At 41.4% G+C, this 25,956-nt stretch overlaps 1 protein-coding gene across 1 annotated transcript in view; it reads left to right on the top strand.

Annotated features, from left to right (window-relative positions):
- Positions 1–25,956, top strand: part of TDRD9 (tudor domain containing 9) — a 680,447-nt gene that overhangs the window by 329,517 nt on the left and 324,974 nt on the right. Inside the window, exons 11-12 of the mRNA XM_053706205.1 lie at positions 559–659; positions 760–930. Of these exons, the coding sequence (XP_053562180.1) occupies positions 559–659; positions 760–930 (272 nt within the window). The remainder of the gene's footprint in view (positions 1–558; positions 660–759; positions 931–25,956) is intronic.

Genomic DNA, 25,956 nt, shown 5'->3' with positions numbered 1-25,956 from the left:
CAGAGCCCTTTATCATATTATTGCAATTAATGCATCCCAGACATGGGTAACAACCATTACTTTTCTTAGATATATATCTTTGAGTTTGTTTCTTTTGATTACCAATATCTGCCCGTACTAATTTCTTTAATGCTCTCATGGATGGAAAGTACACGGGTCCAATAGCTTGTTGATTCCCAGCACAAGGGTCTGCTTCTTGGGAGTCGTCATAAATTCAGTAAAGGTGAGACTATAATAAATCAGTGCAAACTCAAATTTTACAGACTATAAAATAAAATCTCTCAGACACCAGTGTAAAAATGTAGTAATGGATAATTGTTTAGAAGTGCAATAATACAATATGTTTGTGCTACTAGAGGTAAGATGTGCTATGAGACTATAATAATGTTTTATTTTATGCATTTTTATACATATTTGTTAGTAAAATTGCATATCTGGGATTCATTCCTGCTGTATAGAGTTCTTTTCATTTGAAACCGTAATTAAAATGTAATTGTTTTGAAAGCACAATTACAATTTTTTTATTAATATTATATCTTATATTTACAATTTTTGCAGCTAAAGAATATTCCTCTCTATGGATTTTTGTACCATAAACAAATTCAGTCACTGTTTAGGCAGTGTGGTCAAGTGAAATCAATATTATTTGATGGATCAAAGTGAGTAAAAATATTTCTTACCAAATGACAGTTGATATATGTGTGTTGTTTTTTTTAACTAATTACTTCAACTGTTACTATTTTTTATTTTTTTTTATAGAGCTTATGTTGAGTTCTCAAGAAATCCTACAGAAAGTTTTAAGATTCTCACAGCTGCCTATATGGCACTTAAAATGGCACAGTTAAAAGTTCCACTTATTCTGAATATTCATTCTGTAGAAGAAATTGAAGAGAGGTCTGAAGAAGCAATCTCTAGCTTAAAACTTTCTAGGTAATTAAAAATGTATATATTTTCCTGTCATAACTATGTGGAATTGTGTGCTCTCATGATAATAGCCCTTAAAAAATAGGAAAAATGTTTAATAGTATATGTACACCAACAATTTAAATTAACATCTATGTGGAATTGTGTGCTTTTATGATAATAGCTCTTTAGAAAAAGATAAACATTTTAATAGTATCTGTACACAATTTAAATTAACATCTATTTTTTTCCAATGGCATGGAGAGTCCAGCGAATCCATTCTAATTACTGGTAGGAATTCAACTCCTGGCCACCAGGAGGAGGCAAAGAACACCCCAGCAAAGCGTTAAGTATCCCTCCCACTTCCCACGATCCCCCAGTCATTCTTTGCCTTCATATATCCAGGAGGAGTGCGAAGATGCTGCTCTGCAGAAAATGTAATTTTAATCCTTTAATCATTTAAGGATTAAAATTGCATTTTCTGCAGAGCAGCATCTTAATGGGTAGTTTCCCTGCAAGCAAGGATTGAGGTAATCCTCTTAAGTAAGAGTTGTGGTGGCTATTAGCTGTTGGAGGTCGGTAGGGTAGTCCTTGCTTCTCCTCTAACAATTTATGCTAACCCCTATAAAGAAAACCAGGGTTGGTTACTCTGCTTTTCTTTTATCTCCAGTCCCCTGTCAAAGGTCGGATTAAGCTGACAGACCTGGAAGTGCTAAGAATTCCTTCTTAGACTGAGATTTTCTCAGTACAGAGACTTCTTCTTATGTTGGTTGCAGCATAATTTTGTGAATTGATCTGTACAACATGTACTGTCTAATGTAACAGATATTTTTTCAATATATCTGTGACGTGTTGTCCCATCTATCTTACATATATCTGCGTTAATAGGGCACTAATAAATGCATTTTCTCCAACATTGGTGTGTCCGGTCCACGGCGTCATCCTTACTTGTGGGAATATCTCTTCCCCAACAGGAAATGGCAAAGAGTCCCAGCAAAGCTGGCCATATAGTCCCTCCTAGGCTCCGCCCACCCCAGTCATTCTCTTTGCCGTTGCACAGGCAACATCTCCACGGAGATGGTTAAGAGTTTTTGGTGTTTAAATGTAGTTTTTTATTCTTCTATCAAGTGTTTGTTATTTTAAAATAGTGCTGGTATGTACTATTTACTCTGAAACAGAAAAAGATGAAGATTTCTGTTTGTGAGAGGAAGATGATTTTAGCAGACAGTAACTAAAATCGATTGCTGTTTCCACATAGGACTGTTGAGATGAAGTAACTTCAGTTGGGGGAAACAGTTAGCAGACTTTTCTGCTTAAGGTATGACTAGACATATTTCTAACAAAACCATGTAATGCTGGAAGGCTGTCATTTCCCCTCATGGGGACCGGTAAGCCATTTTCTTAGTCAAGCAAACAGAATAAAGGGCTTAATATGGGCTATAAAACTGGTAGACACTTTTATGGGCTAAATCGATTGCTTTATTTGGGCATTTTATACATGTTTATGATGATATTTCACATTTATAAGCTTGGGGAACGTTTTTTAACGGCAGGCACTATGTTAGACACCTTTTCCAGTCAGGGAGGGCCTTCCCAGTTGTAGGCTGAGCCTCATTTTCGCGCCATTACTGCGCAGTTGTTTTTGAGAGCAAGACATGCAGATGCATGTGTGAGGACCTGAAAATAGCTGGAAAAGTTTCTAGAAGGCGTCATTTGGTATCGTATTCCCCTCTGGGCTTGGTTAGATCTCAGCAAAAGCTGTAGCTGGGACTGTATAGGGGTTAAATTTGTAAACGGCTCCGGTTCCGTTATTTTAAGGGTTAAAGCTCTGAAATTTGGTGTGCAATACTCTTAATGCTTTAAGACACTGTGGTGAAATTTTGGTAATTTTTGAACAATTCCTTCATAGTTTTTCACATATTCAGTAATAAAGTGTTTCTGTTTAAAATTTAAAGAGACAGTAACGGTTTTGTTTTAAAACGGTTTTTGTGCTTTATTAACAAGTTTAAGCCTGTTTAACATGTCTGTGCCTTCGGATAAGCTATGTTCTATATGTATGAAAGCCAATGTGTCTCCCCATTTAAATTTGTGTGATAATTGTGCCATAGCGTCCAAACAAAGTAAGGACAGTACTGCCACAGATAATGAAATTGCCCAAGATGATTCCTCAGATGAGGGGAGTAGACATGATACTACATCATCTCCTACTGTGTCTACACCAGTTTTGCCCACGCAGGAGGCCCCTAGTACATCTAGCGCGCCAATGCTTATTACCATGCAACAATTGACGGCTGTAATGGATAACACCATAGCAAATATTTTATCCAAAATGCCTGCATATCAGAGAAAGCGCGATTGCTCTGTCTTAAACACTGAAGAGCAGGAGGGCGCTGATGATAATTGTTCTGTCATACCCTCACACCAATCTGAAGTGGCCATGAGGGAGGTTTTATCAGATGGGGAAATTTCAGATTCAGGAAATATTTCTCAACAAGCTGAACCTGATGTTGTGACATTTAAATTTAAATTAGAACATCTCCGCGCACTGCTTAAGGAGGTGTTATCTACTCTGGATGATTGTGACAACTTGGTCATTCCAGAGAAATTATGCAAAATGGACAAGTTTCTAGAGGTTCCGGTGCACCCCGACGCTTTTCCTATACCCAAGCGGGTGGCGGACATAGTGAATAAGGAGTGGGAGAAGCCCGGCATACCTTTTGTTCCCCCTCCTATATTTAAGAAATTATTTCCTATGGTCGACCCCAGAAAGGACTTATGGCAGACAGTCCCTAAGGTCGAGGGGGCAGTTTCTACTTTAAACAAGCGCACTACTATTCCTATCGAGGATAGTTGTGCTTTCAAAGATCCTATGGATAAAAAATTGGAAGGTTTGCTTAAAAAGATTTTTGTACAGCAAGGTTACCTTCTACAACCCATTTCGTGCATTGTTCCTGTCACTACTGCAGCGTGGTTCTGGTTCGAGGAACTAGAAAAGTCGCTCGGTAGAGAGACTCCATATGAGGAGGTTATGGACAGAGTTCACGCACTTAAGTTGGCTAACTCTTTTATTTTAGATGCCGCCTTGCAATTAGCTAAATTAGCGGCGAAAAATTCAGGGTTTGCAATTGTGGCGCGTAGAGCGCTTTGGCTAAAGTCTTGGTCAGCGGATGTATCATCCAAGACAAAATTGCTTAACATCCCTTTCAAAGGTAAAACTCTCTTCGGACCAGAATTGAAAGAGATTATCTCAGACATCACTGGGGGAAAGGGCCACGCCCTTCCACAAGATAGGCCGTTCAAGGCCAAGAATAAGTCTAATTTTCGTTCCTTTCGCAATTTCAGGAACGGACCGGCCTCGAATTCTGCATCCTCTAAGCAAGAGGGTAATGCCTCACAGCCCAAACCAGCCTGGAAACCTATGCAGGGCTGGAACAAGGGTAAGCAGGTCAAGAAGCCTGCTGCTGCTAACAGCATGAAGGAGTAGCCCCCGATCCGGGACCGGATCTAGTAGGGGGCAGACTCTCTCTTTGCTCAGGCTTGGGCAAGAGATGTTCAGGATCCCTGGGCACTAGAAATAGTTTCTCAGGGTTATCTTCTGGAATTCAAGGAACTACCCCCAAGGGGAAGGTTCCACATGTCTCACTTAACCTTAAACCAAATAAAGAGACAGGCGTTCTTACACTGTGTAGAAGACCTGTTAAAAATGGGAGTGATACACCCTGTCCCAATAAAAGAACAGGGAATGGGATTTTATTCAAATCTGTTCGTAGTTCCCAAAAAAGAGGGAACATTCAGACCAATTTTGGATCTGAAGATCCTAAACAAATTTCTCAGGGTACCATCGTTCAAAATGGAAACCATTCGAACGATTCTACCCACTATCCAGGAAGATCAATTTATGACTACCGTGGATCTAAAGGATGCGTACCTACATATTCCTATCCACAAAGAACATCATCAGTTCCTAAGGTTCGCCTTTCTGGACAAACATTACCAGTTTGTGGCCCTCCCATTCGGGTTATCCACTGCTCCAAGGATTTTCACAAAGGTACTCGGGTCCCTTCTAGCGGTTCTAAGGCCGAGGGGCATTGCAGTAGTACCATACCTGGACGACATTCTAATACAAGCGTCGTCCCTGTCAAAAGCAAAGGCTCATACAGACATTGTTCTGGCCTTTCTCAGATCGCACGGATGGAAGGTGAACGTAGAAAAAAGTTCTCTGTCTCAGTCAACAAGAGTTCCCTTCTTGGGAACAATAATAGATTCCTTAGAAATGAGGATTTTTCTGACAGAGGTCAGAAAATCAAAGCTTCTAAGCGCTTGTCAAGTTCTTCATTCTGTTCCACGTCCTTCCATAGCTCAGTGCATGGAAGTAGTAGGGTTGATGGTTGCAGCAATGGACATAGTTCCTTTTGCACGAATTCATCTAAGACCATTACAACTGTGCATGCTCAAACAGTGGAATGGGGACTATACAGACTTGTCTCCAATGATTCAAGTAGATCAGAAGACCAGAGATTCACTCCGTTGGTGGCTGACCCTGGACCATCTATCCAAGGGAATGAGCTTCCGCAGACCAGAGTGGGTCATTGTCACGACCGACGCCAGTCTAGTGGGCTGGGGCGCGGTCTGGGAATCCCTGAAGACTCAGGGACTATGGTCTCGGGAAGAGTCTCTTCTCCCGATAAACATTCTGGAACTAAGAGCGATTTTCAATGCTCTCAGGGCTTGGCCTCAACTAGCAAAGGCCAGATTCATAAGATTCCAATCAGACAACATGACGACTGTTGCGTATATCAATCATTAGGGGGGAACAAGGAGTTCCCTGGCGATGAAAGAAGTGACCAAAATAATACAATGGGCGGAGGAACACTCCTGCCATCTATCTGCGATCCACATCCCAGGTGTGGAAAACTGGGAAGCGGATTATCTGAGTCGTCAGACTTTCCATCCGGGGGAGTGGGAACTCCATCCGGAGATCTTTGCCCAACTGACTCAATTATGGGGCATTCCAGACATGGATCTGATGGCGTCTCGTCAGAACTTCAAGGTTCCGTGTTACGGGTCCAGATCCAGGGATCCCAAGGCGACTCTAGTAGATGCACTAGTAGCACCTTGGACCTTCAACCTAGCTTATGTGTTTCCACCGTTTCCTCTCATTCCCAGGCTGGTAGCCAGGATCAAACAGGAGAGGGCCTCGGTGATCTTGATAGCTCCTGCGTGGCCACGCAAGACTTGGTATGCAGACCTGGTGAATATGTCATCGGTTCCACCATGGAAGCTACCTTTGAGACAGGACCTTCTTGTTCAGGGTCCATTCGAACATCCAAATCTGGTCTCCCTCCAGCTGACGGCTTGGAGATTGAACACTTGATTCTTTCAAAGCGTGGGTTTTCAGATTCTGTGATAGATACTCTGGTTCAGGCCAGAAAACCAGTAACTAGAAAGATTTACCATAAGATATGGAAAAAATATATCTGTTGGTGTGAATCCAAAGGATTCCCATGGAATAAGATAAAAAATCCCTAAGATTCTCTCCTTTCTACAAGAAGGTTTGGAGAAAGGATTATCTGCAAGTTCTCTAAAGGGACAGATCTCTGCTTTATCTGTCTTACTACACAAAAGACTGGCAGCTGTGCCAGATGTTCAAGCATTTGTTCAGGCTCTGGTTAGGATCAAGCCTGTTTACAGACCTTTGACTCCTCCCTGGAGTCTAAATCTAGTTCTTTCAGTTCTTCAAGGGGTTCCGTTTGAACCTTTACAGTCCATAGATATTAAGTTACTATCTTGGAAAGTTTTGTTTTTAGTTGCTATTTCTTCTGCTAGAAGAGTTTCTGAGTTATCTGCTTTGCAGTGTTCTCCGCCTTATTTGGTGTTCCATGCAGATAAGGTGGTTTTGCGTACTAAGCCTGGTTTTCTTCCAAAGGTTGTTTCTAACAAGAATATTAACCAGGAGATAGTTGTTCCTTCTTTATGTCCGAATCCAGTTTCAAAGAAGGAACGTTTGTTACACAATTTGGACGTAGTCCGTGCTCTAAAATTCTATTTAGAGGCTACAAAAGATTTCAGACAAACATCTTCTTTGTTTGTTGTCTATTCTGTTAAGAGGAGAGGTCAAAAAGCAACTTCTACCTCTCTCTTTCCTTTTGGCTTAAAAGCATCATCCGATTGGCTTACGAGACTGCCGGACGGCAGCCTCCTGAAAGAATTACAGCTCACTCCACTAGGGCTGTAGCTTCCACATGGGCCTTCAAGAACGAGACTTCTGTTGACCAGATATGTAAGGCAGCGACTTGGTCTTCACTGCACACTTTTGCCAAATTTTACAAATTTGATACTTTTGCTTCTTCGGAGGCTATTTTTGGGAGAAAGGTTTTGCAAGCCGTGGTGCCTTCCGTTTAGGTGACCTGATTTGCTCCCTCCCTTCATCCGTGTCCTAAAGCTTTGGTATTGGTTCCCACAAGTAAGGATGACGCCGTGGACCGGACACACCAATGTTGGAGAAAACAGAATTTATGCTTACCTGATAAATTACTTTCTCCAACGGTGTGTCCGGTCCACGGCCCGCCCTGGTTTTTTAATCAGGTCTGATGAATTATTTTCTCTAACTACAGTCACCACGGTACCATATGGTTTCTCCTATATATTTTCCTCCTGTCCGTCGGTCGAATGACTGGGGTGGGCGGAGCCTAGGAGGGACTATATGGCCAGCTTTGCTGGGACTCTTTGCCATTTCCTGTTGGGGAAGAGATATTCCCACAAGTAAGGATGACGCCGTGGACCGGACACACCGTTGGAGAAAGTAATTTATCAGGTAAGCATAAATTCTGTTTTTATGTTATCCTATTTTATGTATAGGGGCTCAATATATTAATCTCTCATATTGAGGTTATTTTTTCTAATGTCTGTGTATTGTTCCGTGTTTCCTACACCACCTTAGTGTTCTTATGACACTAATATATATTTTATATATATATGTATATATGGACACTATTATAATCTCTCTCATATTGAGATGTTATATGCTAATGTCTGTGATGTACATTGTCACAGGTGACATATATATTTCGTAAGTGCTCTTACGACACTAATAGGTTTATTCTTAGGTTACCCTACTTTGTCTATATGGATACAATTTTATAATCTCTTTCATATTGAAGTGATTCTGAAATGTCTGTGACATAATATTTTGTCCAGTTATGTTTTTATTTATTTATTTATATATATATATATATATATATATATATGTATATATATATATATATATATAACACATTTATTTTTCTTTAGCTGTTTGTAGGGTTCTAAGATGATTTAATATTTCTCTTGTTAAGGAGATTTTATTCTTATGCCCGTGACTTCTTGTATGGATATTTCCCCTACGAGAAGGTATTATGCCTAGGACTATTGCATCTTGTCCTATTTCAAATCTTATTTTTTATTCAGTAGCTTGCCATTCTCTTCTGAGAATTGTGTCAGCAAGTAGGTGGTTTCATCGTCTTGCATTTATACTAAGTCAGAATTGGGTAAGTATGCACTCCATATCTGAATATCCTAAATGTAATACAAACATAGATTCAGTGGGTGCCAACCTTCAGAGCAATCCCCAAGCTCTAAATCCAATCTGTAAAAGAACCAAGGCATTTTTACAAAATCTTTACTAAGGTTCTAGGGCTCTTTTAGTGCACAGGTTCTTTTGTGCTGCTAACCAGAGGAAGCGTTTAAAAGCAGTGGCCAGTGCTCAAAGGATTGTGGTGGCGCTATACCTTGACAATAGCTTGGGTCTGGCTCCATCAAAATTTCATTTAGCATTCAGAAAAGCTCCTGCTCCCTCATCTGACATGTGCTTCTGATGACCTCTAGTGGCACAGACAGAGCAAACTGGACTCTGATACCATGATTCAATACCAGGCAGGGGGACACCAGGGACGTCCCCGCTGTGCTGTTTGTATTTACAAGTCCATCCTTCTTTAGTCCAGGAGGGTCAGTGTATGACCTCTATCGTCCGGAGGGATGCTTACCTTCATGTTCCTATTGTCCAGGTGTGAATGGTGCATGTGGACAGGAATCCTTAGTGCTTATTTCCGGGGTCTTCATTTTGGAACGATCATTGACTCGAACTTAAGAATAATATTCTTAAGAGGTAGGAAAATCAATCTTCTCCCTGCCTGTCTTCTCTTCAGTCATTGGTTTGTCCCCCGGCAGCTTTTGGTATGGAAGTAATGGGTCTCATGGTGGCTCCATGGACATTATTCCTTTTACTATTTTTCATCTGAGATCTATACAGTTATGCACAACTAACAAGATAATTTTATTAGAATATACAACTGTATATAGGCAGCTCAGAAATGTGTATTGAATTTTCACTTAGCCCAAAAACGAAATCAAAATTAAATGATCATCTTATATTATTAACATTCATACTATAAACTTTATTAAATGTTAAAGAAAAACTTCCCACACATACAATAGCTACAGCAAAGATTAAAAACACTTAAACCCAGTTATAAAAACCAGCCATCCTATTATATAGAGGATAGAGAAAATAAGTATTAATCAGAGCCAGCAGTACAATTCTAAGTATAACTAAGCCCTTACAATCTGAGGGTTAATTACAATTAGTATTACTGTTATATATATGCTGCTGAGCGGAGAATATAGGAAATACGATTGGGATTATATCATGGGTAAGCAAGTTAAAAGACAGGGAAACAAGACTTCTCCCAGAGGACCCCTGATGCGCGTTTCGCAAAAATCGCTTCCTTAGAGGGGGTGCGGGCCGCCGCTATTGTCACGTATTTATGAGTCTATAACACCCTCCTCCTAGTGTGATAGGGCACACCTTCTAAGCAGGCTTCGCTGTTATTGGTTGTTCAAAATGACATTCAGTATAAATGGCCAATTGGATTGTGTGTATGCTGACTGATACTCCTCGCATAATTGACAGATTCATCTGGGAGCGTGTAAATGTCTGATGACAAATCGCCCATTCATTTAATGGGCAATTAGAGATTGTCAAATTTATATAGGGGCGTGTAGATGTCAAATGACGTATCGTCCATTCATCTAATAGGCTTTTCAAATTTACTTACTGACAGTGACTTACGCGGAGAAAAATCTCTATATGAGCGAGCATTGGAATCAAAACGATTAAATCTGTATGTATTAGATATCAAATTAAATATCAAATCCAATGTGAATATCGGAATCATCGTGAAGTATGTCAATATCGCATAGCGTGTAGTTAGTTCACCTGATCAGTTGATTATGTTTATTTAGTAATAAAATAAATTTTATAAGATGTACTAAAACATAATAAAGTGTATTACACTGTGTATAGATATAACAAACACAGGCGTCTACAATCAACCAATTGTGTAGTCACATTTGTCAATATATGAAAACGGAAATACATGCAATGCTTTGTGTTTACAAGAAGCTCTACAAATAACCGATAATAATAATAAGCATATTGGTGTCAGATAATGAGACATCCATTCTCCTGATTGGTCATGTTACGCTTATCCACTATTTTCTCATTAATTCTTAACAATCCACCTATTTCTAAGTAATATTAATATTAAGTAATATATGTGGTAGATATCAAGAAATGTATAAAAATCTGGATTAATACATCGATGAAGGGTATATGTTTATTATCAGTATAACCCAATAAACAAGTACATACAGTTATTACCAGATTGTTACCGTAGAAATTTCAAAATATTCTTTTGGATACAGAATAATGAGACATATTCAGATAAAAAGGACTTTCGTGTCCTATAGTGAAAACTGAGAGATTTTTATTATAGTTTTAATAAATCACAAATGGTGATTTACGGTAGGTTATCGTCAGAGAAATACAGCAAATACCTGTCTGTAACAGCTATCAGACTTCACTGGTGTTAGACAGAGATGGCTGTATATTAGCAGAGAAAACTAATGGGTACTGTATGCTTCAAAGTTTTATAACAGAAGGTATAACCAGGTATTACAGGCATGGACTAGAATGACAATTTTGGTAATAATCCTGTATAATAATATTTCTAAAGTGTAAAACATTCATGTGAGAGCATAGACATTCTATTACTTCTTATAATTACTTTAAGGTGATTATCACCAAAACCACCATTCTGCACCAATGTGTGGTGAAAAGTACCAAATAAAATTATCAATTGTTAAATAAAAAATGAAGTATAGGTGCTATAAATTTAAAATAAATGACTATTAGTATTAATATCCATGTATAAAAAAATATATGTGAATAAGAGTGACATCAAAAACCATATCTAGTGAACTGATATTATTTTTTCTTTTTTATATAAAAAAGTGAGTGGTTAAAACACAATAACAATTAAAGCATTTTAGCATTCAGAAAAGCCCCTGCTCCTTCATCTGACATGTGCTTCTGATGACCTCTAGTGGCACAGACAGAGCAAACTGATACCATGATTCAATACCAGGCAGGGGGACACCAGGGACGTCCCTGCTGTGCTGTTTGTATTTACAAGTCCATCCTTCTTTAGTCTAGGAGGGTCAGTGTATGACCTTTATCGTCTGGAGAGATGCTTACCTTCATGTTCCTATTGTCCAGGTGTGTATGGTGCATCTGGACAGGAATCCTTGGTGCTTATTTCCAGGGTCTTTTTTTTTTTTTGGGACGATTATTGACTCGAACTTAACTTCTCTTCAGTCATTGGTCTGTCCCCCGGCAGCTTTTGGTATGGAAGTAATGGGTCTCATGGTGGCTACATGGACATTATTCCTTTTACTATTTTTCATCTGAGATCTATACAGTTATGTATTCTCAGACTATGGTTTGGAGTTCACTTCGACTTCTCTCTGAGGATAGTTTTAGATAACCTGTTGAGAGACTTTAACTATCCTGGTGGCTCTGGCCTCTTCTGTGTTCAGTTCCGGTTTATCAAATTCCAATCGGACTACATCACTTTAGTGGCTTATTTCTTCCCCCAAGTAGGAACCAGGAGTTCCTTAGTGATGGCGACGCCTTGCATTCTTTGGTGGGCAGAGTCTGGCATCTGCCTCTTCTGATATCTCTTACCAGGTGTGGACATCTGGGAAGCAGAGTATCTGAGCAGGTAGACATTTCACCAGGGGAGTGCAATCATATCCCTCAGGTGGGGGAAATCTCATCTAATATTCAAGCTTTCAAAATACAGATCCACTTCATGGGATCCGCAAACAGTCCTGGTGGCTGGATTTCGGTGTGATTTACTTGTTTGCACTGTTTGCTCTCCTTCCTCAGGTGATAGCCTGTATCAAACAGGAGCAGTCTTTCGTGATTCTATTAGCTCCAGCTTGGCCTCGCAGAATTTTTTTTTTTTCGGTCCTGGTGAAGATGTCGTCTTCTCCCCCATGGAATTTTCCGTTGACAAAGAACCTTCTACTTTAGGGTCTTTTTCTACATCCAAATCTAGATTATCTAAAGCTGACTGCATGAAGATTGATCGCCTAGTCTTGTCTAGATAAGGTTTTTCTGAAAAGGCTATTGACACCTTGATCCAGGCTCGTAAGTCGGTAACTTGCAAAATATACCATAAGGTTTGGCGTTTATACTTTTACTGGTGCGGGGTTTTCCTTGGCATAAAGTAAGAGTTCCCCGTATTCTGTCTTTTCTCCAGGAGGGTCTGGAAAAGGGTTTATCAGTCAGTTCCCTGAAGGGTCAGATTTCTGCCCTTTCTGTTCTGTTACATAAACGTTGGGCCAATTTACCAGATGTTCAGTATTTTGTTCAGGCCCTGGTCAGAATCAGGCCTGTGCTTTAACCTATTGCTTCTCCTTGGAACCTTATTCATGTTCTTTTGGTTCTGCAGCAAGCTCTGTTTGAGCCTATGCATTCTATTGATATTTAGTTTTGTTTTTACTGGCTATTCTTCTGTTTGTAGAAACCAAGGTCTTTCGGCTCTACAGTCTGATCCCCCTTATCTTATTTTCCATGCGGATAAGGTGGTCCTTCGTCCCATATTGGGATTTCTTCCTAAGGTGGTTTCGGACCGCAATATTAATCAGGAAACTAACGTTCCTTTGTTCTCTCCTAGTCCTTCTTTTTAGAAAGAACATTTGTTACACAACCTGGACGTAGTTCGTGCTCTAAAATTCTAACTCCAGGCCTCTAAGGATTTTCGTCAATCTTCAGCCCTTTTTGTAGTGTTGCCGTTTCTTCTTCCTGTGCTTTTTTTTTTTGCAAGGCGGTCACTTGGTCCTCGTTACATACTTTCGCTAAATTTTACAAATTTTACCTTTTTGCCTCAGCTGAGGCTTCCTTTGGGAGAAAGGTTCTTTAAGCGGTGGTGCCCTCAGTTTATGTCTGCCTGTCTTGTTTCTCCCTTTACATTCTGTGTCTCTAGCTTGGGTATTGGTTCCCACTAGTAATTAGAATGGATTCGTTGACTCTATGCCATTGGAAAGAAAACAAAATGTATGCTTACCTGATAAATTATTTTCTTTCCTGGCATGCAGAATCCACGACCCGCCCTTGTCTAAATTCAAGATGGCTTATTATTTTTGTTTGTCATTTTTCTTTTACAAGATATGACGAGTGCATGGATTTCATCCTTACTTATGGGATATCGCCTCCTGGTCAGCAGGAGGAGGCAAAGAGCACCACAGCAGAGCTGTGTATATATATATAGCTCATCCCTTCCCTCCCACCCCAGTCATTCTCTTTGCCTGCGTTAGTGATAGGAAGAGGTAAAGGGAGGTGTTAGTTATAGATTCTTCAATCAAGTGTTTATTATTTTTTAAAGTGGTGCCACAGTGTGCTACTTTGTTCTGGGTGTAGCCTAGACCAGATCAGTCTCTTCAATACAAAAAGAGAAGCATCTGGTGGCTTCAAGCAATGGGAACTGGTGGGTTTTTACCTCACTGCGCCTCCCATAATATTGCTGCCCTTCAGCTTTCATGGTCTTATGAAATGGTAAATAAGGCCCTTTCTGTGTCCACAGAGCTGCAGGAGAGAGAAGACCTCTTGATACTGTGGACGTCTCATGCTGTCGCTCAGCATAAGTGCAGTCTTTGTTTTTCTGAGCCATGCTACCTCAGAAATGGCTGTACTTTAAATTGTTGGGAATCATAGGCTCTCTGGAAAGGGTTTTCCTAGTTTACACTATAATTTTTTCCTTCCACATGTCTGGGGAAATGAACTGTGTCTGCAAGGGCTCCCTACAGTCCCTAAATATGTACCAGGGACTGTAATTCTATGTGTTGATACCCCTGGACTGGGGATGTGTTTCTCAGGCAGTTCTGGAAACGACATGTCTCTCTCAGCGGCTTACCTCTAGTCTAACAGCCGACAGGGAGGATTATCCTATGTAACATTTAACTGGGTTATAGGATTCTTTTGATTTTATTTTTATGCACGATGCTCCCTGTTACTTTCGTTTCTATTGAGAATTAGAAGCCGACAGGCATGATGCTTTTGTTTAAGACAATAGATTCGGAACTGTCAGAATGAGTTATCCTGTTTTACCGAGATATACAGGATCATTCCATGTTCTGTTCCCTACCGGTACCCTTTGTTATTCTGGCTTATGTTTGAAAGTTGTAAGCCGAAAGGGAGATTGCCTTATTAGTTCAACTGTATACATTTAACATGTTGGGGACACTTTGGCGAGGGCAATCGGCAGGGAGATTTATACCTATTAATTTATTGAAGCAGCAACGGGTTGCTTGTGTTTTTACTTTCGTTCTCCCGGCGGCTCCATTTTGGTAAACACTTCGTTGGACCGCATGGGAGATTGAGCTCGACACGCCCACGATGGGCGGAGCTTCGTTTCGCTCCTTTTCAACTAAGTATTGGTCTCCCTGCGGCTCTGTTTTTTTCTTACAGATAGAGCTCATTACGCCCACAGAAGGGGCGAGCTTCGCTATGCGCCAGTGTGTGCGCGCTGTTGGGCTAGTTTCTTAGACGGTCTGCCGGATGCCTCCTAAGTTTACAAAACACATACAACCGTGAGGTCTTTCGCGCAGCTTGGGGAATCTTGTGTGCTGGGACGCAAGCACACAGTATTTTAACAGTACTATTGTCAGTGTCCTGTCCTACACATTTATTACTTTTGTGTTATGTTTTGATTCTGTATGGATCATCCCCAGTTTGTTCTGTTCCCAATATTTTCAGACAACTTCTTTCAGAATTAGTTGCTTTATACAGCATCATAGCTCTTGCAAATTTTTAATACCATTCTAGCCTCTAGTACCTTTACTGAAGGGGGCAGACATATTAAACAAGTGTCCCACGATGGGTGCCCTTTTTCTGACGCCTCACCATACATTTTAGTTTGGCAAGCGCCCAGATTTGCATTTACATTTCTGAAGGGTCACTACATTATGCAACATTGCTCACATATATTATTTGCTTTTATACCACTACAGTAATTGACCTCAGTAGTTTTATAGTTGAAGTGACAGTAAAGGTCATTTTTTATTAAGACATTACTGCTGTTTCTTGGTGTGCATTCATCCTCGGTGACTTAGGATGTAACAGACACACACAACTACAGAGTTCCTTTAAGATATAAATGGAATTAAAATTAATATCTTAGCTGTTCAGTTATAGGTTTTCTGGCAGGTTACCAAATTTTATTTTTTTCATTCCTTTCAGAATTTCAAGGGTATCCCCTCTTCCGCTTATCAGGACAGAATTTTTTTCTCAAGCCAAATCCGCCTGGAAACCTATCCAGGGTTGTAACAAGGGTAAACAACCCAAGAAGCCTGCTGCTGCTACCAAGACAACGTGAAGGGGCGGCCCCCAATCCGGGACCGGATCTAGTAGGGGGCAGACTTTCTTTCTTGTCCAGGCTTGGATAAGAGACGTTCAGGATCCCTGGACACTAGAAATCGTGTCTCAAGGGTATCAGTTTGAGTTCAAAAGTTCCTTCCCCAGAGGAAGGTTTCTTCTTTCACGATTGTCTGTAGACCAGATAGAAAGAGAGGCGTTCTTACATTGCGTAAGAAACCTCTCCTCCATGGGAGTAATTTGTCCCGTTCCAATACAGGAGCAGGGACAGGGGTTCTACTCAAATCTCTTTGTCATTCCAAAAACAAAAAAGAAAAACGGGAACTTTCCGACCCATTTTAGACCTCAAGAGTCTAAACAAATTTCTCAGAGTTCCATCTTTCAAGATGGAGACTATTCGGACAATTCTTCCATTGATCCAGGATGGTCAATATATGACTACCGTGGATTTAAAGGATGAATATCTTCATATTCCTATCCACAGAGATCAAGGGGTCCTACTTGAGTGCTTATATAGTGTGGTCCTACTTGAGTGCTTATATAGTATCCTTATTTTGTTTAGTTCCTTTAACTAACAAATTTTTTCTATCATCACAAGTTCCTAAGGTTTGTCTCTCTGGACAAACATTTTCAGTTTGTGGCCCTTCCTTTCGGTCTGGCCACGACACCCGGAATTTTCACAAAGGTCCTGGGGTCTCTGCTGGCGGTTTTCAGGCCGCGGGGCATTGCAGTGGCGCCTTATCTGGACGATGTTCTGATCCAGGCGTTGTCTTATCAATTGTCAAAGCCTCATACCGACATGGTTCTGTTCCTTTCCTGGGATCTCTAATAGACTCTATATCCATGAAAATATTCTTGACGGAAGTCAGAAAGTTAAAGATTCTGAATACATGCCGATCTTTTCAGTCCAATTCTCGGCCTTCAATGGCTCAGTGCATGGATGTAATTGGATTGATGGTGGCGGCAATGGACATCATTCCGTTTGCTCGTTTTCATCTCAGACCTATACAACTGAGTATGCTCAGGCAATGAAATGGAGGTTATGCAAATTTGTCTTCTCAGATAGATCTGGATCAGAAGACAAGAGACTCTCTTCTTTGGTGGTTGTCGCAGGATCATCTGTCCCAAGGGACGTGTTTCCGCAGACCCTCATGGGTGATAGTGACAACGGACGCCAGTCTACTAGGATGGGGTGCAGTCTGGAATTTCTTGAAGGCTCAGGGTGTGTGGACTCGGACAGAGTCTCTACTTCCAATCAATATTCTGGTTCCACTGCCTGTGGCATAGTGGATATTCCTCCTGCCTGGGATCTGTGTTACTAGGGTTCAATTCCTGATTCATCCCCGTTAATAATTGAGTTGAGGGCAATATTCAATGCACTTCAGACTTGGCCTCAGTTGGTTTCGGCCAAATTCATCCGATTTCAGTCAGATAATATCACGACTGTGGCTTACGTCAATCATCAGGGAGGAACAAGGAGTTCCTTAGCGATGACAGAAGTACCAAAATTATTCGGTGGGCGGAGACTCACTCTTATCTATCAGCAATCTACATCCAGGAGTGGACAACTGGGAAGCAGATTTTTTGAGCAGACAGACGTTTCATCCGGGGGAATGGGAACTCCATCCGGAGGTCTTTGCCACCCTGATTCTAAGATGGGGCAGGCCGGAGCTGGATCTTATGGCCTCTCATCAGAATGCCAAGCTCCAGAGACACGGATCCAGGTCTAGGGATCCTCAGGCCGAACTGATAGATGCCTTGGCAGTGCCTTGGTCGTTCAACCTAGCTTATGTGTTTCCACTGTTTGCTCTCCTCCCCCGGGTGATTGAGCGGATCACACAGGAGAGGGCTTCAGTGATTCTTATCACTCCTGCGTGGCCTCGCAGGACTTGGTATGCCGATCTGGTGGACATGTTATCTCTGCCACCATGGAAGCTTCCATTGAGACAGGGCCTTTTCATTCAGGGAACCTTCCATCATCCGAATCTATTTTCTCTACAGTTGCTTGATTTTATCTAAGCGAGGGTTCTCTGATTCGGTCATTGATTCAGGCACGTACGCCTGTGGCTGGAAGGATTAACCATAAGATATTGCGTAAATATCTTTATTGGTGCGAATCCAAGGGTTACTCATGGAGTAAGATTAGGATTCCTAGGATTTTGTCATTTCTCCAAGAAGGATTGGAGAAGGGGTTATCAGCAAGTTCCTTAAAGGGACAGATTTCTGCTTTATCTATTTTGCTACACAAACGTCTGGCAGATATTCCGGATATTTAGTCCTTTTCTCAGGTTCTGACTAGGATCAGGCCTGTGTTTAGACCTATTAATCCTCCTTGGAGTTTAAATTTAGTTCTTAAGGTTCTTCAAGGGGTTCCGTTTGAACCTATGCATTCCATAGATATTAAGTTATCTTGGAAAGTTTTATTTTTGATTGCTATTTTCTTTTGCTCTGAGTTTCTGAGCTTTCAGCATTACATTGTGATCTTATTTTTCATTCCGATAAGGTAGTGTTGCGTACCACACCTGGTTTTCTTCCTAAGGTTGTTTCTAACAAAAATATTAATCAGGAAATTGTTGTTCCTTCATTGTGTCCTAATCCTCCTCCTAAGAAGGAGCGTCTGTTACATAACTTGGACGTGGTCCGTGCTCCAAAGTTTTTACTTACAGGCGACTAGGAATTCCGTCAATCATCTTCATTATTTGTTGTGTTTTCTGGGAATCGTAAGGGCCAGAAAGCTACGGCTACCTCTTTCTTTTTGGCTGTAGAGTATCATCCGTGTTGCATATGAGACTGCTGGACAGCAGCCTCCTGAACAAATTACGGCTCATTCCACTAGAGCTGTGGCTTCCTCATGGGCATTTAAAAATGATGTTTCTGTTGAACAGATTTGCAAGTCTGCAACTTGGTCGTCTATCATACTTTTTCCGAATTTTACAAATTTGATACGTTTGCCTCGTCTGAGACTGTTTTTGGGAGAAGGGTTCTTCAAGCAGTGTTGCCTTCCTTTTAGGTTCCTGTCTTGTCCCTCCCTTTCATCCGTGTCCTATAGCTTTGGTATTGTATCCCATAAGTAAGGATGAAATCCGTGGACTCGTCATATCTTGTAAAAGATAAGGAAATGTATGCTTACCTGATAAATTTATTTCTTTTACAATATGACGAGTCCACTGCCCACCCTGTCATTTTCTAAGACAGGTCTTTATTTTTGTTAAACTTCAGTCACCTCTGCACCTTGGCTTTTCCTTTCTCTTCCTAACTTCGGTCGAATGACTGGAGTGGGAGGGAAGGGAGGAGCTATATATATATACAGCTCTGCTGTGGTGCTCTTTGCCTCCTCCTGCTGACCAGGAGGCAATATCCCATAAGTAAGGATTAAATCTGTGGATTCGTCATATCGTAAAAGAAATAAATTTATCAGGTAAGCATCAATTTCCTTTTTCTAAACTCCAAGCACCTCTATACCCTTTGTGTCCGCTTCTATTTCCGTATTCCCTCAGCTGAATGACTGAGGGATTATGGGGAGTGGGAGGAATACTTAAAGCTTTGCTGGGGATTTCTTTGCTGTCTCCTGGTGGCAATGAGTTAAATTCCCACTAGTATTTAGAATGGATTTGTGAACTCTCCGTGCCAGGAAAGAAAAGAATGATTAGTCTTTGAGACTATATGCAGCAAGGAACACACCTTATAGAAGAATATGGTGAGAGTTCACAAGTCATTGTGGGAATTCACCTTCTGACCACTAGGAGAAGGCAAAAGATAGCCCAGCACACCAGAGATTTCAATTTATTCCACTTCCCATGATCCTCATTCATTTTTCTTTTGCTTTCTTAATGATAAATGAGATGAAAGTTGAAGTAGTAGACAATGAGTTATCAGCCATGCAGTTAAAGGTTTTTCTCAGTGAGAAATGTAGCAGGCTTCCTAGGTGAAATTTGGACTTGTCCACTAATCTCATGGTTTACAATTAGCTGCTTCTTGTGGAATCCACAGCCCTTTTCAGGTGAAATGTGGACTTGTCCTCCAATCCCCTGGGTTTTAGATGCTGTTACTAACACTGCCTGGGATGGGTTGCTCACACTGCGTAGGATGGGTTGGTCTACTGGAAGCAGTGTCGACAGAGGTGCTGAGAGGTAGGTACTTGCGCCTTCATAGTCCACTGTATCTTTGTGTGCTTCACATAGTCCTGGAACATATATTTATACACCTTATGCTAGCACGTTTAGCCAATTTAAAAACAAAAGTTTGTTTTTTAAGGTTATTGTTGCTTGTCGTGTTTAGAAGTTGCTTCTGTGCTGTTCACATTGTTTTCCTTCACCTGCTGTAAATTTCTACTTGTTACATTCGGGTTCTTGGTTTTAGCGCTCATCAGTAGCACAGGTGTGCTAAGGGTTAACTATTTAAAGGGACATAAAACCCATTTTTCCTTCATGATTCAGATAGAGTATGCAATTATAAACAACTTTCCAATTTACTTCTATTATCAAATTCTTAATTTTCTTGTTGTTGTTTGTTGAAAAGCAGGAAGGTAAGTTCAGGAGTGTGCACATGTCTGCAGCACTATATTGCAGCAGTTTTACAATAATGTTATACATTAACAAGAGCACTAGATGGCAGCACACTTTCCTGTCATGTAATGCTCTAGACATGCACACTAACTATCTAGATATCTCTTCAACAAAGAATAACAGGAAAACAAAACAAATTTGATAATTGAAGTAAATTGGAATCTTTTTTTGAAATTATATTCTCTAAATCATGAAAGAAACATTTTGTCTTTCATGTCCCTTTAAGCACATCTTTTCTGTGTTTTTTTTTTCCAAAACTTACATTAAATTCACTCTATTTAGGGTTTTAGCTTGCTTGCCTCCAGCTGTTAAGTGCAGACATTTGCACGGTAGTCCTTTTTTGGCCTTTAACTCATCAGACACCCCCTCTAAGTTACCAATGGATGATAGGGGGTGTTTGTGACTCTGTGCACTCTTCTGAGGACAGTCTCTCTGAGTCTCAGGATGCTACTGCTGTGAGGATTAATTTCAGGCTTTCCTTTCTGTTAATAGATTTGGAAAACTATTCGTAATGTAGATACAACTATTTCCTCTTTGGCCAGGCATACCACACTTCCTTTGGGGGATAGTTCCTCTTTTAAGGATACTTTAGAAGTTTAGATAAAAAAAACTTGAAGGTTATCATAGGCAATACTTTGAGCTTGCAGGTTTTATATTGAGACCTACATTCAGTGTTGCTTGCGTCGCCAATGCTGTTTTGTGTGATAATCTTTCAAAACTCTGGATTAGGTTCAGGTTTTATTTGTGATGCAGCCGTGGAAATTATTTGCATTAATGCTAAGATTGCTGCATTCGCTCTGGATACTATTTTTGCCACAGTCGGGGGTAAGGGAGCTTTTCTGCCCCAGGATAAGTAATCTTAGTGTAAGCTTAGATCAGCTGGGAGTTCTAAACGTTCCCCCACTGCCGAGAGTTCTGGCTACTCCAAATCATTCTGGCACTCTTCTTGTTCAAAAAAACAAACAGCCCAAGAAGTCTACCCAAGATCACATGAAGTTACAGCCACCATACCAAACCAGTCTCTTTTGGGAGAGATCTGTTCAGGATCCCTGGGTATTGCAAATCATTTCCCAGGGGTATCGACAAAACAAACTAACACATTCGTGGGTCATTAACATTACCACAGTTATAGGCTATCTGGTTATCAGCATTAACAATGTCTAAATATACTCATGTCTTATACAGAAGACAAATAGAGTCCTGTCTTAAAAAAATAGACATTTTATAGCATTAACCGTCTTTAATCATTTATTTTCTTCTTAAAACGGGGAGAGTCCACAGCTGCATTCATTACTTTTTGGAAATACAGAGCCTGGCCACCAGGAGGAGGCAAAGACACCCCAGCCAAAGGCTTAAATACCTCCCCTACTTCCCTCATCCCCCAGTCATTATTTGCCTTTTGTCACAGGAGGTTGGCATAGAAGTGTCAGAAGATTACGGAGTAGTCTCTTATGGAGGGTAGTAGTCTTTGAGATGGGACTGGAGTTTTAAGTAGTCTTGTCAGCCTCTCAGTGAGAGCATGGATGAAAGTTAGAGTCCGGAAATGCAGGAAGAGTCTTTCTGCAAAACCATCCCGACTCATATTAACAGCTACATAAGCAATCAGCATTGACAAGTTTCGTTGCCTGCTTTCTTCGTTCAAGTGCACGTCAGAAGCAGCGCTACTATCTGTCAAACTTGAAGGACCGTGTTACTGTTCCACGACATAGATTCCGGTAAGATTGTTTCATTTTCATTGTGGAATATATGTAATGATAGAAGACAGGTTTTCAGTGGGACTCCTTTATCTTTATGGAATCAAGGGTTAATATCTTCTGAGGGGGGTTATTGAACAGTGGGGGACTTTAATCATGTTTGTTATGTGATTCTGTCTGCTTGTGTGTAGAGATGTTGGGGCTCATGGCTATTACGGAACGTAAAAGGTTTTTCGAGCTGTGCAGTTTTTGTGGATTGGCACGCTTTTCCTTTGGCCTGAATGTTGCACCTCGTGACTGGGCGTGGTCACGTTTTCAGTCTCCATTTCTGTTTTCCTGACCGAGTGTCGGTGGAGAGGGTCTGTTTCTCTACTTGTCTGGGTCATAGGAGGTGGTAAGTGCCCCAGCCATTGGGGGTGTAAGGTGCCAGTTATTATTTGTCCATAATTTAATAATAGTTATGGAGGACTCAGAATCTGAATCAGAGAAATCCTTCTCTGAAAAATCAATTACCTGTGTAGATTGTTGGGTGGCCCAGGTAATCCAGCCCAGTCAATTATGTTCCATATGCGTAATACAGTGCTCTCTTCTCCCAATAGGGAGAGGTTAGAAACCGCTGAGCCGTCTGCCTCTGAGGATTCTGTGTCCCGTGAGGTGCGTTCCCTAGAATATTCTTTTTCTACACAGGCAGTTTTCCCAGTTACCGTTACCCCTTCTCCGGAAGGAGGTTTATTTCCACCAGAGGTTACTGCATGGTTTCGCATGGCATTATCTTTGGCTTTGGCGCATTTACATCTTCCTGATTGCAAGCGAAGAGTTCATCCGTGTACTCTTAACCTGGGTGCGTCAGGTGAGAGATTGATTATTTCAGATCTTTCCATTGGGGAAGCGGTTCCCTCTGAGGCTTCAGGGGTGCAGCTTTCAAGGTTGGGGCCTTCAGATGCCCCGCCGGAGACGAGTTTTGCCTTTAGATTCAGACTGGCGCCCCTGCATGTACTGCTGAGGCATGTGTTGGCGGCATTGGAGGATTCCGGTCCTGACTCGTCAGCGAATCCTCAGTCTTCTGAATCAGATGGCGAACAGCGCTAGACGAGTGGAGGGATGGAGTTCCTACTCCTGATCGTCTCTTTTGTGTATCTAATCCCAGTTCTGAGCTCTTTAGGAATCGTGTCTCTGACAGACTGGTCCTGTTAGTGTTTTCATTCCTTTTTGGCGTTCACTTGTGGGTGCTGCCTACTTTCTTTTTGATCCGGTTAGGATGTGTTTTATTTCCAGAGCTCTAGACTGTTGTAGACTTTTCCTTTTAGGATTTTTTTTTCTTCTTCTCTGGGATTTGATACTGGCGATTTTATGGTCGCGATATATGTTACTTCCGGCGGAAGTAAAAAAAAAAAAAACTTTTAAGAGCCAATGTTTAAGCCTCAGAGCGTATTTGTCTATCGTTTGGCTGTTTGTTTAGTCTAGCCCTGCTAGCGTTTAGAACTTTCAGTTAACCCTTGAGCAGTTCTGATGTACCCTGGACATCAGGCTAGTCCTGTTTTGGTACTAGGTTTGTTTACTTCTTGTTTAGAGGTTATTTTCTTGTTTTCTTCAAGCTATAGGAGGCCCTTCTATCCTAGATTTCAGACTGGTCCTAGTTTATTTCGTCTTTGGGGAGCGTCCGATGTTTGATCATACTCAATAATATGTGTCTTGTCCCTGCATAGCTAGCATAGTTAAATGGGATTATGAATCCTGCTATGGCAGTATATTTGTAGTTCCTAAGGTCCTTTGCACAGGAGCTAGAGTTCCCCCTTCCAAGGAGAACTAACTGTGGCTCAACACATATACATCAGAGCCACAGGTTCTAATCCCCACACAGCCCTTTAGCGGCTCAGATGACTTCATGGAGATCTTCAGTACCTGGTGTAGAGGGTGATTAATTTCCCTTCTATTGGTACTCCTTTGTGGATTGAATTGTCCTATTTTAGTTTCCGATCTCTTTAGGCAGTGCTTCCTTTCTGAGGATTGCTGTATTTTCCACTTCCCCTTGCCTTTTTGGGAAAGTCTTCCTGTCATCTGGTTGAGGAGTCCAGGTTCTTAGGGACCGTTTTTCTTGCAGTATCCTCTTCAAGAGATACTTGGGGATCTGGGAGATTGTTATGCAGTCTCTATTGCCGCTGCCTGATAGGTTTTAGAATGCTTGTTTATTTGTCAATTCCTTGAGCTGTGGGTTTTCCGGGGGTTGATCCTTATTGGATCTTTAGAGACTGTCATATTCTCTCAAACAGGGATTAATTTCTAAAGTTTGAGTTCTGATCTCTTTTGGGTCCTACCTTTGTCTTTGGACTTTGTGGGTGTTATACTAGAAGCTGAGGGGCTGAGTGGATAGTCACTGGGATACAGCATGAGAGATCAGAGTTCAAGACCCCATGTGGGCATGGCAGAGATTGCATCAACTCGTGTGCAATTTCCTTTACAGAAGGGGTCATTTTTTGGTTACTCTGCAAGGTTTCTTGGCTTTGATCCGGCTCCTAGTTCTGGGTGTCCGGTTTTTAACCTAGTCCTTGTCTTTAACTGGGCATGTTGGTTAATCTGTTTTCCAGATTTGCATAGACTTTGGATCTGTCCGGCATCCAGTAGCAGGTTTGTTTCCCGGTCCTGGGGAAATCTCCTTGTTCCTACTGGAGCAGTTCCTTTTCTCTCTTCAGGAGAAATGGAGGAAGTTTTCCTGGGAGTTTCTCTAATGGAGTCTTCCTGGGTTTTCTTCGATTTCCTTCTATTTGGGAGGATCTGGTCTGCTGAGCCTATCCAGTTAGCTCCTCCTGAGGTAGTATTTTTTCTCATCTGACTCTAGGAGTTCAGTGGGTCGAGGGTTTCTCTTTGCTGAGGGTTCCTTCCCTTCAAGTTTCTGAAGGGAACTGAGGATGAGTATCCTGGAACCCGAGCTAGTCTCTTTGGGTATCGGTGCCTCTTTCCTACTTCTTTCCTAGGTAATCATGGCGGGAGATTCGTTTTCTGATCTCCGGGCCTTTTCGATGCTGGGAATTTTTAAATCCCCCTTGTCCTTTTGGACCTTGCCAGTTGCTTCCGTGATGGGCCAGTTAGATCGGAGTAGGGGTCAGAGACTCTGACTACTCTGTTTGAGCATCGACCACATATCATGAATCCCGAGTGCCCCTTCCTTAGGTTGGGGGGCCTTACAGTTGGTTCGGATGATATGAACAGTTGGTTCGGATGATATGAAACCTTCCCTCAGTGGGTAGCTGGTTCTCTTTATTGATCATGGTGTCGTCCTCCCTTACCCCGTTTTCTAGTAGGGGTGGAGTTGGTCCGACCCTGCTTTCTAAGTTTTTTCTCTTGTTCCTTTCCAGGAAGGTCCTGGTGCAAGTTTGCTAGCTACTTGGTTGGCTAGTTATTATGGCTTGACGTTTAGTCTGCCTTCTTATCCGATGAAAGCCTGCGGCTTTCGTTTTCTTGCGTGAACGGATATTACTATTCTGTTTTGCTCCCGGGGTTTCTGACCTGCGGGTATTCCGTTCATATGTGCTAGATAGCTGTCTGTGGTAAAGAAGTTATGTTCTACCTTTTGTTCTTCTAGGACTTAGGTTCTGGTTAAGGCTTTACATTGGTTCTTTGGATCCATATAGGAGGTCGTCTGGCATATTTCCGTTCTTTACTCTCCTCCGTCGGTAGAGTATTCTCTACGGGGCTTTGTCCTCTTGCAGCCTTGTAGTCCGCTCTTTTTTGAGTTATGCTAGGGGCTTCCCCTTCTGTTTGTCCTTGAGTTTTCGGGGATTGCTTCTGGAGGTCCTTTCGGACCTTCTTATCTGATTCTCATTTCTTCTCAGTTAGGGAGTATGTGGTGTGGGGAGTTTTGTTGTCCCCCTTGCCATTGTTCATGGAAAGGGTTTATTTTTGTGTGCTTCTAGTCAGTGTGACTTTTGTCTCCTCAGAGGCTTTTGTGCTCAGTTGAGTCCAGGATTTTTGAGTGGTCTCTAACAGGGATCCTTATGGTTCTAATTGAGAGGCAGTTACTTTGTCCTCTTCTTTTTTGTTC

This window comes from Bombina bombina, chromosome 1 (genome assembly GCF_027579735.1).
Source record: "Bombina bombina isolate aBomBom1 chromosome 1, aBomBom1.pri, whole genome shotgun sequence".
Taxonomy (NCBI): domain Eukaryota; kingdom Metazoa; phylum Chordata; class Amphibia; order Anura; family Bombinatoridae; genus Bombina; species Bombina bombina.
Note: the sequence above shows the minus strand (reverse complement) of the source record. Positions and strands in the feature narration are given on the sequence as shown.